The following is a 13,678-nucleotide window of genomic DNA, read 5'->3' on the forward strand; positions in this document are numbered from 1 at the left end:
CTTGTCATAGATTAATTGATCATAAGTTTGTGGGTTTATTTCTAGGATTTCTATCCTGTTTCATTGACCTAGGTGTCTGTTTTTTCTGCCAATACCATACTGTTTTAATTAGTGTAGCTTTGTGGTATATAGTCTGAAGTCAGGGAGCATAAACTAATTCTTTGATGCCTACTTAAGAGAGATACAGAATAGATATGCCATATATAGTATCTAAAATTAGAGACACTATTCAGGAAAGGTGTGTGCCTCTGCATGATATCCTTAATGGCTTTATAGGATGAGATATTTAAAATCATATGAAAAATAAAGTAAGGAATGTTATTTTATTTATGGGAATATTTTCATATGTATTAAGTGTTCCCACTTACAATTTCTTCAAACTATTAGTGAGTTGATGGTACCATTTAAAGAAACATTAATCAAAATTCATTCTAACTTTTGCTATACAGTGAAGTCCTTTCAACATCATGAGTTTCATCTTTCGTCTCATTCACAAGAAGTTTGCGGTTAAGTTTTACATATAATTACAACAGTTCTTTTAATTTTTTTTTCTCTTAGTGGGTAGAAGGAAAAATTATCAATCTTTGTTTTTGTTATATATTAGAGTTTATTATTTGTGTATGTTTGCTACAAACTGCTTAAAACAATTTTTGAATTGCAAAATGTGTATATCAATAAATATGTGTGGGCAGTATCAGCCTTATGAGTGAAGCAAAGTTATTCACTCACCCATCAGTGGACATGTACTCCATTTATTTCTTCTGATGGTGGTGATACTACTTAGCTGAAACATCTAAAATGTTGAGCTCTCTCTCCCGACATATCTGTCAAATAACATGCATGAGTTATGGGACAGCTTGAAACCACAGAACAGAATGAGGAAAACATAAAGTTCTCTGAGTAATCAAACTTTGAACATGGAATCTGCTGTCCAATGATCTAACTGACTGACCTTAACAAACTGATGGAATGGGGCTCTCTGAGAATTTGACAGATAGTAAGGAGAACAGTTCTATTTCATTCTAGAAAGTAGAGGCTTTGGATACTTCATTTTCTCTAAAACAGAAAAGGCATGGATAACATAGTTCACCAACATTCACAAAGTTCTTAAAAAATGCCTCAACCTGAATTTTTTTTTCCTAAATTTAAAAAAAAATTTTTTTTGTCTTTTTGCCATTTCTTGGGCCGCTCCCGTGGCATATGGAGGTTCCCAGGCTAGGGGTCGAATTGGAGTCGTAGCCACCAGCCTATGCCAGAGCCACAGCAACGCGGGATCCGAGCCGTGTCTGCAACCTACACCACAGCTCATAGCAATGCTGGATCCTTAACCCACTGAGCAAGGCTAGGGACCGAACCCGCAACCTCATGGTTCCTAATCGGATTCCTTAACCACTGCGTCGCGAAAGGAACTCCTTTTTTCCTAAATTTTATGGCCCCGCCACAGCATTTGGAAGTTCTCGGGCTAGGACTGAATGAGCCACAGCTGCAACCTACACCACAGCTGTGGCAATGCTGAATCCTTTAACCCATTGCATTGGCCAGGGATTGAATCTGCACCTCTGCAGCGATCCGAGCCACTGAAGTTGGATTCTTAACCAATTTGAACTCCTCAACCTGGATTTTGAAAAACCAGAAGAGTTTTGAAATTTCCTTTTGAGTGACAGAGCAGTTGAAGCTTCATATTTTAAAATCCTGAAGAGTTCATATCAAAGAAGACAGATGAGTAAAATCATTCAGTAGGTCATCTTTCCCTTTTATGATCTGTATTTATTTTAGACCTGGAAACATGATTGTCTATGAAATAAATCAGAAGAGAATGCCATTGTCTTTCAAAAAAAATAGCAGCCTGGATTATTCCCTTGTATCCTTGAGGTACAGGGAGCATCATTCAGAAATGATCACACACACACACACACACACACACACACACACACACACACACACAAAAGATTAGGAGAGTTAGATGACTTTATGAAAAAAATCTAAGGGGCATAGTTATGTACAAAAGAAAGGAGGAGAAACTATTATCAGGAACTTGAATGAGCGTGTATTCCTATTAAAAAACACTTTGTAGCCGAGTTTCATCAGTGGCTGCCATTAGCTATCTTTACTTGCAAATAAACATTCATGGAACAAAAACCCAAGTCTAAGCGCTCACATCTACTCAGATATTGGAAGGTAAAATAAAATGAGCAAATTGCTGAATGTGCCAAGTTTCCACGGGAATAAAGCCTACTCCATACAAGCTTACTTGTTGCAAAAGAAGAAACTCACCACATTATGTCATTAGGAATTTAATTTATATACTGCAACATTCACCACCACTAGCTATTTTTCTCATTTCGTTTGTTTTTCCACGCTGCAAAACCCAATCCAGAGACTTTTACATGCACCATGTTTTCAAAGAAAAACAAATACTGCAGGTAAAACACATTTCTGCAACTAAGATTTATAGTATTTGTAGACAGACTACAAACTGAAATTCCATGTTTTCCCTCTTTGTATTCTAAAAAAGAAAACATTTTAACACCCCTTACAATAATGGCAATAATTGAAAACACACCACACATAGATTTCCCTTTGTACTCATCAGTACCCACGGGATATACAAATCTCTCTATTGTAGTCACAGTATGTACATATCTTTTTCTTTGTAATGCTTCACATGCTTTCAGAAAGAAACACAAACAATCTGAGATTGCCAAATCTGTTTTCATGCTCAGAGTCATATTGCAGAACATGAGAAAGTTCTAGAGAGTAGACCTGAGGGGTGTTTTGTGCTGTTGCTCTGAATTATCCAGAACGATCCCCTGCAAATCCCTCTAACACTGCAGCAAAAAACAAAGAAAACGTTCGTGTGTTGTATATAGATCATGCAATTCTGTCTGGAAGGCTTTGTAAAGAAAACACATTAACCTTAGTGACAGTTAATCAGTGAAATAAGTAGTTAGGTTTCCTAAACTATAAATTCGCACCAGGGTCTTAAGCTTAGACCATACCTTCCTTCACAGAAGGGTATTACTATTAAGCCACAGAGTTCCTATTAAATCATACAACTATTATTTTGATTAAAAATGTCAACTTACTCTACATCTACAAATGTGTTCACTTCCCCCCCCCTCCTATTGAACCTGTCACTTGGTTGGTGACTAATATAAAGAGTTTTATAATAACATACTACTTTACGGCCTTATCTCTTCTTCACACCTATTCTTCTGGGAAGGGCTATGAAAGAGCAGGTAAATTTTGTCTCACTGTCTGGATTAATGGGAGAAATAGGTAAAAGAAATGGCTGTAACAAAGGTTATTTTTCTAATAGAATTGGCAAGAAAAAATTTCTCTAGTAAGTAAATAAATGCAAGTATGATATGATAAGGGACTGGCAATTTTTTTTTTTTTTTTTAACCAAAGGCAAGTATTGCACAAGAAAGAGTTTAGATTCAAAGACTCAGGAATGGTGTTTGCGATCCTCTTACCAAAAAGGAAGTGGTTGTGGATAAGTCAGTCCATTTATTCCCAATAAAGCAGCATCTATAATGTACAAATCAAATGTGTTTATGATCTCTATCTTGGAAGCAATTATAAATGACTTCAGCGTTACATGAATGTCCCTTTTCAGCAGATAAAATATAGGAAGCATTTTTATATAGCAGAAGATTCTGGAATCAAGCAATTGTATGTAAACCTCAGATTTCAAGGAAAATAAATATCCTAACTTTGATATAGTCCTTTTTTCTTGAGGTAGAAGTCATACAGAAGTACGTTACCTGTTTGCCAATCGGCTGAATAATTTCTTAACATGTGTCTGCTTCAAAAATCTTTTTATGAGTGAAAAGATTAGCTAAAAGTTTCTCTGGATGGTTTCCAGTTATTTGAAATACCATAACCAGTTTTTTTTTTTTTTTTGGTCCAACTTTGAAATAATCCTTTTATGAAAAATTATAAAAGCAAGCACATATTTTCAGCCTGTATCTTGGGTCTTGAAAATATAACTGTCATTAGAGAACTACTTTAAAAATCCCTGTGACTACACTGGTAGGGATTTTTTTATAGTTTAGCGGTCATCTATATTTCTTCCTACTTATATTATTTTCAAGCTCTTGAATAAGGAGATGGCTGGACTGAATCAAATGAAGTCAGAGCTTATTCTTTTTCTCATAAGGCTATTTGTTTATTGGTTTTCTTCTTAAGATATGTAATTAACAAGAGTCACTAGTTGGTTTCTGACGTTCAACAAATATTCGTCAAGTTGTTACTAAGTCCTAGGCGGTGTGGTCATCATCCAAACCACAGAGCGTATTAATTTCAAAGGAGTATTTTCTGAGCATAAGGTAAGTCTGGGCTTATTATTAAGTCTTCCACTTTTGATTTCTAATTTCCTTTTTTTTTTTTTTTTTTGGTGTTTTTGTCTTTTCTAGGGCCACTCCCGCGGCACATGGAAGTTCCCAGGCTAGGGGTCGAATCAGAGCTGTAGCCGCCAGCCTATGCCAGAGCCACAGCAACGCGGGATCCGAGCCACATCTGCAACCTACACCACAGCTCATGGCAACGCCGGATCCTTAACCCACTGAGCAAGGCCAGGGATCGAACCTGCAACCTCATGGTTCCTAGTTGGATTCGTTAACCACTGCGCCATGACGGGAACTCCCTGATTTCTACTTTCCTTACATACATGTTTTCCCTTTAGGAAAAAAAAAGTAGATGAAGTTCATTTCATTGATCCACTCAGCAGCTGCACCATGTGACTATTAATTAGCTGGTTTGGCAGACCTGCACTTCTTCCTTAATTGCCCATTATGATCTGACACAGATTTGAAGGGTCAAATTTAGCCCTGGTGAGGACACTGCCCCTTAACCTGGATCCAAGGCATTTATAACCTGGGGAACCAGAAATCCATGGAGAAGATGAAGACATTTCTTGAACATGAGTGTAGGCAACAAACCACCATTTTATTAGCAAGTGTTTTATTGCTATCATTGTTAATAATACAATGCAGATCTTTTGAAATATACTTAAGAATTAGTTGACTTATCTGTTATCTAATATGTTAATAAAAGCCCATAAATTACCATATCACAAATGTTTTTAATATTTGAGTAACTTCAATGTAATTTTTTTTGGTCATCCTCGCTATTGTATTGGGGGCATTTGGCAGCTAGTCTGAGGAGAAGCCTGTGGTTTTCACCAGCTTGTCAAAGAGGTCTGTGACATAAAAGTATAAACCCTTCTGAGTTAGAGGGTCATTTAAAAGAAAAACATGGAGCACAGAGACCCTACGATTTCTTTTTGCTATTGATGCCCCATTCCATTCAACAAATGTTTTAACAAGCAAAGCACCATGCTCGTCATTGTGGGAATACTACAATATGCTCAAAGAGCCCCATGACTGCTCTCCAGGATAGGACATTTAGAGAATGTGGACAAATTACTGATCCATTGTGCTAGCCACCCTAGAATATATCCAGGCTGTGTCAAGATCCCAGACCATGTATCAAATTATTACACACTGCTAAACATCTTATGGAAAACAGACACCCCAAGATCTTATTATATTGACAGCAAATTGGCTCTGAATCGTTGTCTCAGAAGTTCCAGCCTTCCCCATGATTCCCAAAGCTCTAATCTGCCACAGTCTCTCTTTCACCCTGTGCACTTTTGGTGTTCCATTCCCTTAAAACATTCTATTCCTTCAAAACAGTGACAGACAAAACAAAAACTGCCCTATGTAAAATATCACTAGGCATACTTGGCCACTAAGACTCCATTTCTGAAGGCAGATGAACCATGACATCAAATTATAAAATTTCAGAGTCTTTAAATACATATTAAGTAACATCCTTCATTTCAAAGTACTCACTGAATAAATGATTTCTTTTTTTTTTTTTTTTTTTTTTTTTTGGTTTTTTGGTTTATTTTAGGGCTGCACCTGCAGCATATGGAGATTCCCAGGCTAGGGGTTGCAATGGAGCTGCAGCTGCTGCCTACACTACAGCCACAGCAACAACACAAGATCCAAGCCTCATCTATGACCTACACTGCAGCTCAGAGCAACACCAGATCCTTAACCCACTAAGTGACGCCAAGGATGGAACCCACATCCTCATGGATGCTAGTCAGATTCTTAACCCACTGAACCACAATGGGAATGCCTGAATAATTGTTCTAATCACAATCCAGGAAGGCAAGATTTTATACTTTATTGTAGAAACATTATGTACTTACTGAGTATAAAAATTCAATATATACTTATAAATATATTTCCTCCAAGTGAAGAAGTGGACTTTATTTGCTTATGGAATCATAGACAAATTTGCTATTTCTTTTTTTCTTTTTTTGTCTTTTTAGGGCTGCACCTACAGCATATGGAAATTCCCAGGCTAGGGGTCCAATAGGAGTTGTAGCTGCAGCTACACCACAGCAACAGCAATTTGGGATCCAAGCTGCATCTGCAACCTACACCACAGCTCATGGCAATGCCAGATCCTTAACCAACCAAGCGAGGCCAGGGATTGAACCCATGTCCTCATGGACACTAGTTGGGTTCATTAACCACTAAGCCATGACAGGAACTCCTGGACTATATTCTTATCCTGGAACTCTGGGAAAGAACAGGCTTCCAAGCTCACTGGTTGTTGGCAGAATTCATTTCCTGGTGGTTGCAGGACTGAGGTGCCCATTGTCTTGCTAGCTGTCAGCCTGGTACCACCCTCAGCTTCTAGAAGCCACTCTCAGGTCCTTGCCATGTCCCCGCCCCCAAAACTCAGCAAGAGAGAAACTCACCTAAAAGGTCTACAATTGACACTGGAGTTTCTGAAGAAAATAATGCTTCTCACATTTCAAAATCCCAGTTTCCTGAGATAAAAACAATGGATAATGTAATGGAAAGAATACTGAGGAAAATATTAGCATGAAACTCCTGAAATTTTCAAATTCCATAAGTATCATGAGTCAAAATTATTTAAAGATTTTCATTAAGTATTCATTAAGTATTTTCAATTATTCATTAAGTATTTTCTTTCCCAAGAGATTACCCTCACACTACGTCTGTGTGTGCAAAGCATTCTATATTTTACTTTCTTCAGGTGGATGAACAATCAGTTTTGACAGCATTTTTTATAACTCACCAGGGAACATTTATGACTTGGAAGTAAATATACCCAAGGTCTGGGGAGACCTTTTTTTGTCTAAAGGAGAGAGAGTGAAATAAATACCTCCTAGTGGCCCCCCAACCTCTAGAGAGTCAGGTCAATTGTATTCCTAGCCCAGGAAGAAGGTCTAAACGATTGCAACCTTCGCTCAGCTCTCAGCACACTTAAACTCTTAACACTCACAAGGCAGGGATGAAGGCCCTTGCATTTATGTTTATGGTTTAAAATACACTTTAGATTATACTATATTTCTTGCATGTCATTCCAATGACGTGACCATTAACAGCAAGAACTGTATTTTGTAATTCTTTTGTCATCTGCATCAGCATCTGACTCAATGTTAAAAACACACTCAGAACTCATTAAAGCACTGACTGATTAAAAGTTACAAAGTCCCAGGTTAGAAAAGCAATGATCCTGCTTGCTTTGTGTGGCTAGGACTCCCAGGCCCTCTTAGCTTACATTGGAGCTCCTGTTCTCTAGTAAGGGCTGCCTATCAAAGCGATCCAAATGCACATAGGAACCCCATTATTCCCAGCTAGGTTTTCCATTGCCTAATTAATTCAACCCTACTCTTTCAAGATCTCCCAGTGAGTAGCACTATTGAATCCGAATGACTTAAGAGGCTGGCTCTCCCAGCAAGTAGTTTTATGAACTGAGTGTGAACTAGAAGCAGTGATAAAATATTACCTGTCCCCGTTGCTCTATTTGTACTAAAGCTGTTATTTGAACTTGGCTATTCCTGTCTAAATACCATTCACATAGAACTAGCTTTTAAATCAGGCAGATTTTCCAAGAAGCCAGACAGGTTAGAGGAAAGAAGAGCAGTGAAATGATGAAGTAGAAACTGGTACTAAAATATTCACAGTGTTCCCCCCCCCTTCCCCATGCATGCCCTCCCACCCCACTCAGGTTTAAAGGCCGAGTCTGTTCAAAATGTTCAGCTCTTAGGGTGCTTGGTATAAGCTGAATTCTTGAGAGGCAAGCTGGTGTTTTCTCATGTAATAAAGAAGCAAACAAGACTTCTTTTAGCTTCTGGTCTATGTCTGGATCATCTCCAGATTCCCAGAGCCCAACATTCTGCTTGGCCAATGGCGAGTGCTGTACACTTATTGATCCAATGCTCTGAAGAAGCTTCAAAAGTCTTCCCCTCTTGGGATGATATTAATCTCTTATTTCTCTTAGTCTCCCCTTTATACATGTCAGTCATTTATCTTCTTTATCTCCAACATAAAGATCTTAAGTATTTGGAAAATTACCTGAATTTTCTGGTGCTCTATTATATCTCTCACTGTGAACATCAGAAATAGTAAGCCCAGGACTACAATCATTTACAGATCTGGAACAGTCTGAAGACTTTCAGGAGCAGGCTCTTATGTCGAAAGGGAATCAGTGAACAAAGGCAGAATAAATCACCTTGATTTGTTTAGGTGTGAGAACAGGGCCTGTGGAATATAGTTACACATAAAGACATTTGACAGGTAAAGAAAGACTTCTGTCTTAAATGTGGAAGCTGAGTAGCACTTCTCAAAGTTCAAAACCAAATCCATTTCAATCTTGTTAACTTCCTGTTAAATAAGGTCTTTCATCTGAAACCCCACTCAATCACTGAATTTTCTGCTTCTGATTATTTTTCCCTCTTGTTCTATCCTTAGGTCATTTTAAAAACTAACTTTACTGACGTATAATTTACTTGCAATAAATGACATTCATTTAAAATGTATAATCCAAAGAGTTTTGGCAGATCATATGCCACAATCAAAATACAGAGTGTTATATCCATCACCCTCAAAAGCTTTCTGATGTCCCTTTGCTATCTATTCCTTTTGTTGACTCTAGTCCTGGGAGACCAGTGATTAGTTTGAATTTTCAGTATTTCACATTGCTGGAATCATATCATATGTAATTTTTGTTCCTGACTTCCTTCATTCATCTTAAAGACTTTAGATTCATCTAGTTTTTACATATGTCCATACTTGACACTTTTTTATAGCTGAGTAGTGGTCTGTTGTGTGGCTATACCACATTTTGTTTATCCATTCACTTGATGATGGACTTTCGAATTGTTTCTAGCTTTTGACCATTGGAAATCAAGGTTTGTATAGACATTTATTTTTCCTGGTTAAATTCATAGATGTAAGATTGCTGCATCATGGAGTCAGTGGATGTTTTTCTTTTTGAAAATCTGTCAAAGAGATTCCCAAGGTGGCTGTGTAATTTAACACTCCCACTGGAAATGTGTGAGTTTCAGTTCTTCCATCTTTCTTTTTTTTCTTTTTCCTTTTTTTTTTTTTCCACAGTCATGAAATGAGGAAGCTCCCAAGCCAGGGATTAAACCACACCCTGGAAGTGACAATGTTGGATCCTTAACACACTGAGCTACCAGGTAACCCCTTTCAGCTGTTCCAAAGCATCACCACTTAGAATATTTTCAGTCTTCTTAATTTTAGGCATTCCAGGGAGCATGAACTGATCTTTCATCTGGTTGTAGTGTTCATTTTACCCAATGACTACCTGCTGCTCAGCATCTTTTCATGTGTTTATCTGCCATTAGCTTATCTTTTGAGAAGTATTCAAATCTTTTACTAATGTTTTCATTGGGTTATTAATCCTCTTATGACAGAGTTGTAAGAGTTCTCCATATATTTTAGCTGTCAGTCCTTTATCAGAAATGTGTATTGTTATCAATATTTTATCAGTTTTATGATTCATGATTCTTAAGCTGTCTAAGCATTCTTGGCTCTCTCTACAGGCACAAAGATTTTCCCCTGTGTGTGTTTATTTTTTCCTAAGTCTTGTTAGAAGTAACTCCCTTTCTAGAGTGGCCTGGTTTTAGTCATCTAGTATCTCATTTATTCAAGTTATGGGTTTTGATATTTGCATCTGGTTCCAGGAAAGCCTCAGAATTCCTAAGGGTAATAAATGGGCCACAGGGGAAGAAATGCTGAACAGAAAATCAGATCTTTGGTATAAAGTTGTGGTTGTTGTTTTGGTGACTCTATAAGCAGCAAAGTGTCATCCATAGAATTTAAACCCCAAGGGGCCTTAGGAATCTAGTCTGATGGCTTCATTTTGCAACGTATGACAATTGAAGTTTCTGAAAGGTTTGGTAATTTTTCCATGATCACATGATTAGTTCTTTTTGTTTTGTTTTGTTTTGCTTTTTACAAATTTTACCTTTCCTCTATGAACAATAATCTGAATTTTCATGTGCACTTCTAAAGTAAGTCTTATTTCAGCTAATCTTTATAAGTATCTCTTTATAAGATACTGAGAATGTGAATTAATTTAAATTCTAATTTATAATATGTCTCAGAAGAGCTATGTGAAATTTCCAAATCTGAACCAAAAATTTGCCCCCCTAGCCCTGCTCAGGGTAGCAACTTTCTAAATAATAGGATGTCAGAAAAATCTCCACTTACTTAAATATTCCCTATGTACCCACTGTATTTGTTATCTATCACTGTGTAACAAATTACCCTGAAACTTAGCAGTGATATGTATTTATTATCTCACAGTTTCTTAGGTCAGGAATCTAGGCTGAGCAGAGACTTCTGCTTTAGAATCCCTCACAAGGCTGCAGTCAAGGGCTTGGGCAAGTCTGTAGCTGATCTCAAGGCTTGATAGGAGAAAGATCAGTTTCAAGTTCACTCAGAAGGAACTGGTTGGATTTAGTTCCTTATAAGATGTTGGACTGAGGGGTTCAGTTCCTCACTGACTGTTGCTCATTTCCTTGCCAGATGGCCCCTTCCTACAGGGCAAGCACACCAGCTGAGCCTGGGAGAAGATACCACAGTCTTTCCTAGGTTCACTTACTAGGGACAGCCCATCACTTGTCTTGCACTGTTTGCTAGAGAATCTCTAGGTCTGGCCCATACTCAAGGGAGAAGACTACATAATGATGAAAATACCAAAGGCAGGAGTTATTTGGAGCCATTTTAGAAGGTTGCCTCCCACATCCACATACGACGATGCCTATATTTCCAGCATCAGAGATTTGTTTCCTTAGATTAACTTCTAATTTATAAGAATTAGCACATCAGAGTTCTTGCTGTGGCACAATGGGATTGGTGGCATTTCTGCAGTGCCAGGACGCAGGTTTGGCCCCCGGCCCAGAACAGTGGTTGAAAGGATCCAGGGTTTCCAATCCCTGGCTTGGGAACTCCATAAGCTACAGCCAAAAAAAAAAAAGTACTCTCCAAAATGATTCAACTACAGGAATGATAACATCTTTCTTGACGATTATCTGTCAGATCTTGAACATGTATTTAGTCATTAGATAATCAGTAATGTGGGAAACGAGATCCTAGTACAGAAGGCAATATAGATCTTGGCTTACCCAGAAGGGAGTGAAAAGTCTAGATTATATATTCTTTAATGAGTGGAAAAATGTGAATAGTCAAGCAGCTTCATGGAGGCTTGTAAGACTGGGAAAGAACAGAGAAGGGCAAAACTGGGTGGTGGAATAGTCATTATCTGAGACCCCTTGTCTAAAAGCAGCTCCAGCCTCAAGAGATAGAAAATCCTGGTGCTTAAAGCAAAAAACAAATGCACTGAATTTGTTCCATTAGTTCCATCTGTAGGATGACTATATCATTGACTGAAATTGGTGGATGCTATTTATCAGCTGCCCCACACCCTCCCTCAAAGTTCCCACTCAAATGGGACTTTCCGATGGGGTTCTAACCATGGAGTCTATGGAGCCCCCTTGATGAGAAAAAATTCAACCCCTTTGGGAAAAAGAAGCCTCTGGATACCTGGCTGGAAGAGCAGAAGGCATGTTCTAAGAAGAAACAGTCACCCTTTTCTCTGGTAGATACACTCCTCTTGGTAGACACACTCCTCTGTGCCAATTGTCACCAGGCTTGGACAGGAGAGCACAGAGTATTACAATTTCAGCCAGACTCCTCTCCTCAACTGTGGGCCTTTGTGCAGTACACATACTGTGCAACTGGATTCAGCAGCCTGAATCTTTAAAAATCTTGGACATTTGATCTCTGTCTAAAAATCTATAAATTCTCAAAAACAACAACTACAACAGTAAAAGACTTCTTTTATTTCTTAAACCAAACCCCCCCATCCCCCACCCCGCCACACAGAGCAGAAGAGTTTCCAGAGTCTTCAAGGACAGTTTTCCCACATAAAGAAGTCTACACCCTCCGTTATCTGAGTTATTTCCTTTTAAATATCTCCCCCCAATCTTATCAATATCTTTATGGATAAGAAGGGGAGGGTCAGGAGGCAGGCTAAGGCGATGGTGACAACTACTTAAAAAGGAAACCAGACACAGAAGGAAAGACCATCAAGGAAAAATTTAGTTTAGATAAGAGTAGATTAAATACTTGGTTGGCTTTGTCTATGGGCCTCGGGAAAGCCTCGGGAAATTTTTATGCTGGATCGCAGAGGGAAAGGCAAGGCCATCCAAGGCTTGGGATTTCTCTAAGGCAAGAACCACAGCAGCTGAGGGGAGACAGGCTCTGTTGTGTCCCTTCCTCTGGGTTCCCACAGCCCAGGATGAGGAGGCTCCCCTCTCCTCCTCCCCGCACAGGACCTTCCTCCTGAGAGTTTTTGTAAACCTGCCAGCCAGCCTTGGGGGGAACTGATCTCCTGACCTACCTAAAAAGAGATGTGAGAATATTCATTTTCAACCTAGTACAGCACACTGGGATTAAACAAAAACAAAAACAAAAACAAAACAAACAAAAACCAGAATGGAAAAGCAATGAGATTCTGCTGGGGTTGTTTCTAAAACTTGAATGAAGTACAGACTCATTTTCAGGAAAAAATATTTCTCTCCTATTCCTGAGAGGGTCTTAGAGCATTCTGTCCTACGATCAAGGCTTCTCAGGCCCCAGTGACAGAAAGGCTGATCAAAGAAAAAGTGCATTGCACAAAAAATGATTTATAATCTTGAATTGTCACTGTAATTGATATTTATAACTTACATGTTGTTGGAGTCTCGAAATGTTGTCTGCAGATTCCCAGGCTTGAGAATAAACATTAAAATGTAAAAAGTACAGTTTAGTTATGCCTGTTGTTGGATCTCAGCACAAATACTTAATCAGATGTGTGATATTTATCAAGATCCTTAAGTATTCTGAGCCTAGTGGGATTAATACAGGGCCTGGCACATAGTAGGTGCTAAATCAACTCCCCCAGCCTACGTTCACAGGATATCATATTCCAGCTTGCCCCATAATCTAGGCAAGAAGTCATTGGCTGCCTTAGTTTATATATTTGCTCCTTTCTCTTCATCCCCCCCTTTTTTTTGTTTTTGTTTTTGTTTTTGGATTAAAAATTAGATTTCAGGTAAACACACTAAGATTTCTGTCCTAAGATTGGGTGTTATCACTTTCAGATCTTGAAAGATCTTCATCTCTTCCATTTATTTCCACGTACTGTGGAAGGTAGAGATCACACACTTGACCCCCCTTCCAAACTCATAGAAATGTTGAACAAAATCCAATAAAAAGGGGTTCCCATTGTGGTGCAGAGGAAACAAATCCGACTAGTATCCACGAGGATGCAG

The 13,678-nt window shown here is 38.5% G+C and overlaps 1 protein-coding gene across 18 annotated transcripts in view; it reads right to left on the reverse strand.

The window, feature by feature from the left end:
* C4H8orf34 (chromosome 4 C8orf34 homolog) overlaps nucleotides 1-13,678 on the reverse strand; it is a 470,609-nt gene that overhangs the window by 60,851 nt on the left and 396,080 nt on the right. For 2 of the 18 annotated variants that reach the window (XM_085022202.1, XM_085022175.1), the window contains one exon: nucleotides 6,318-8,594. The exons of 15 other annotated variants lie outside the window; for them this stretch is intronic. In XM_085022202.1, the coding sequence (XP_084878328.1) occupies nucleotides 8,539-8,594 (56 nt within the window). In that variant the 3' untranslated portion in view covers nucleotides 6,318-8,538. Of the gene's footprint in view, nucleotides 1-5,873; nucleotides 8,595-13,678 lie in introns of those variants that run through there. One more of the 18 variants, XM_085022186.1, reaches the window with a different exon arrangement.

This window comes from Sus scrofa, chromosome 4 (assembly GCF_054392235.1).
Source record: "Sus scrofa isolate SSC_HxYL_T2T_F1_AM1 chromosome 4, Sscrofa_HxYL_maternal_Yorkshire_Landrace_v2.0, whole genome shotgun sequence".
Taxonomy (NCBI): domain Eukaryota; kingdom Metazoa; phylum Chordata; class Mammalia; order Artiodactyla; family Suidae; genus Sus; species Sus scrofa.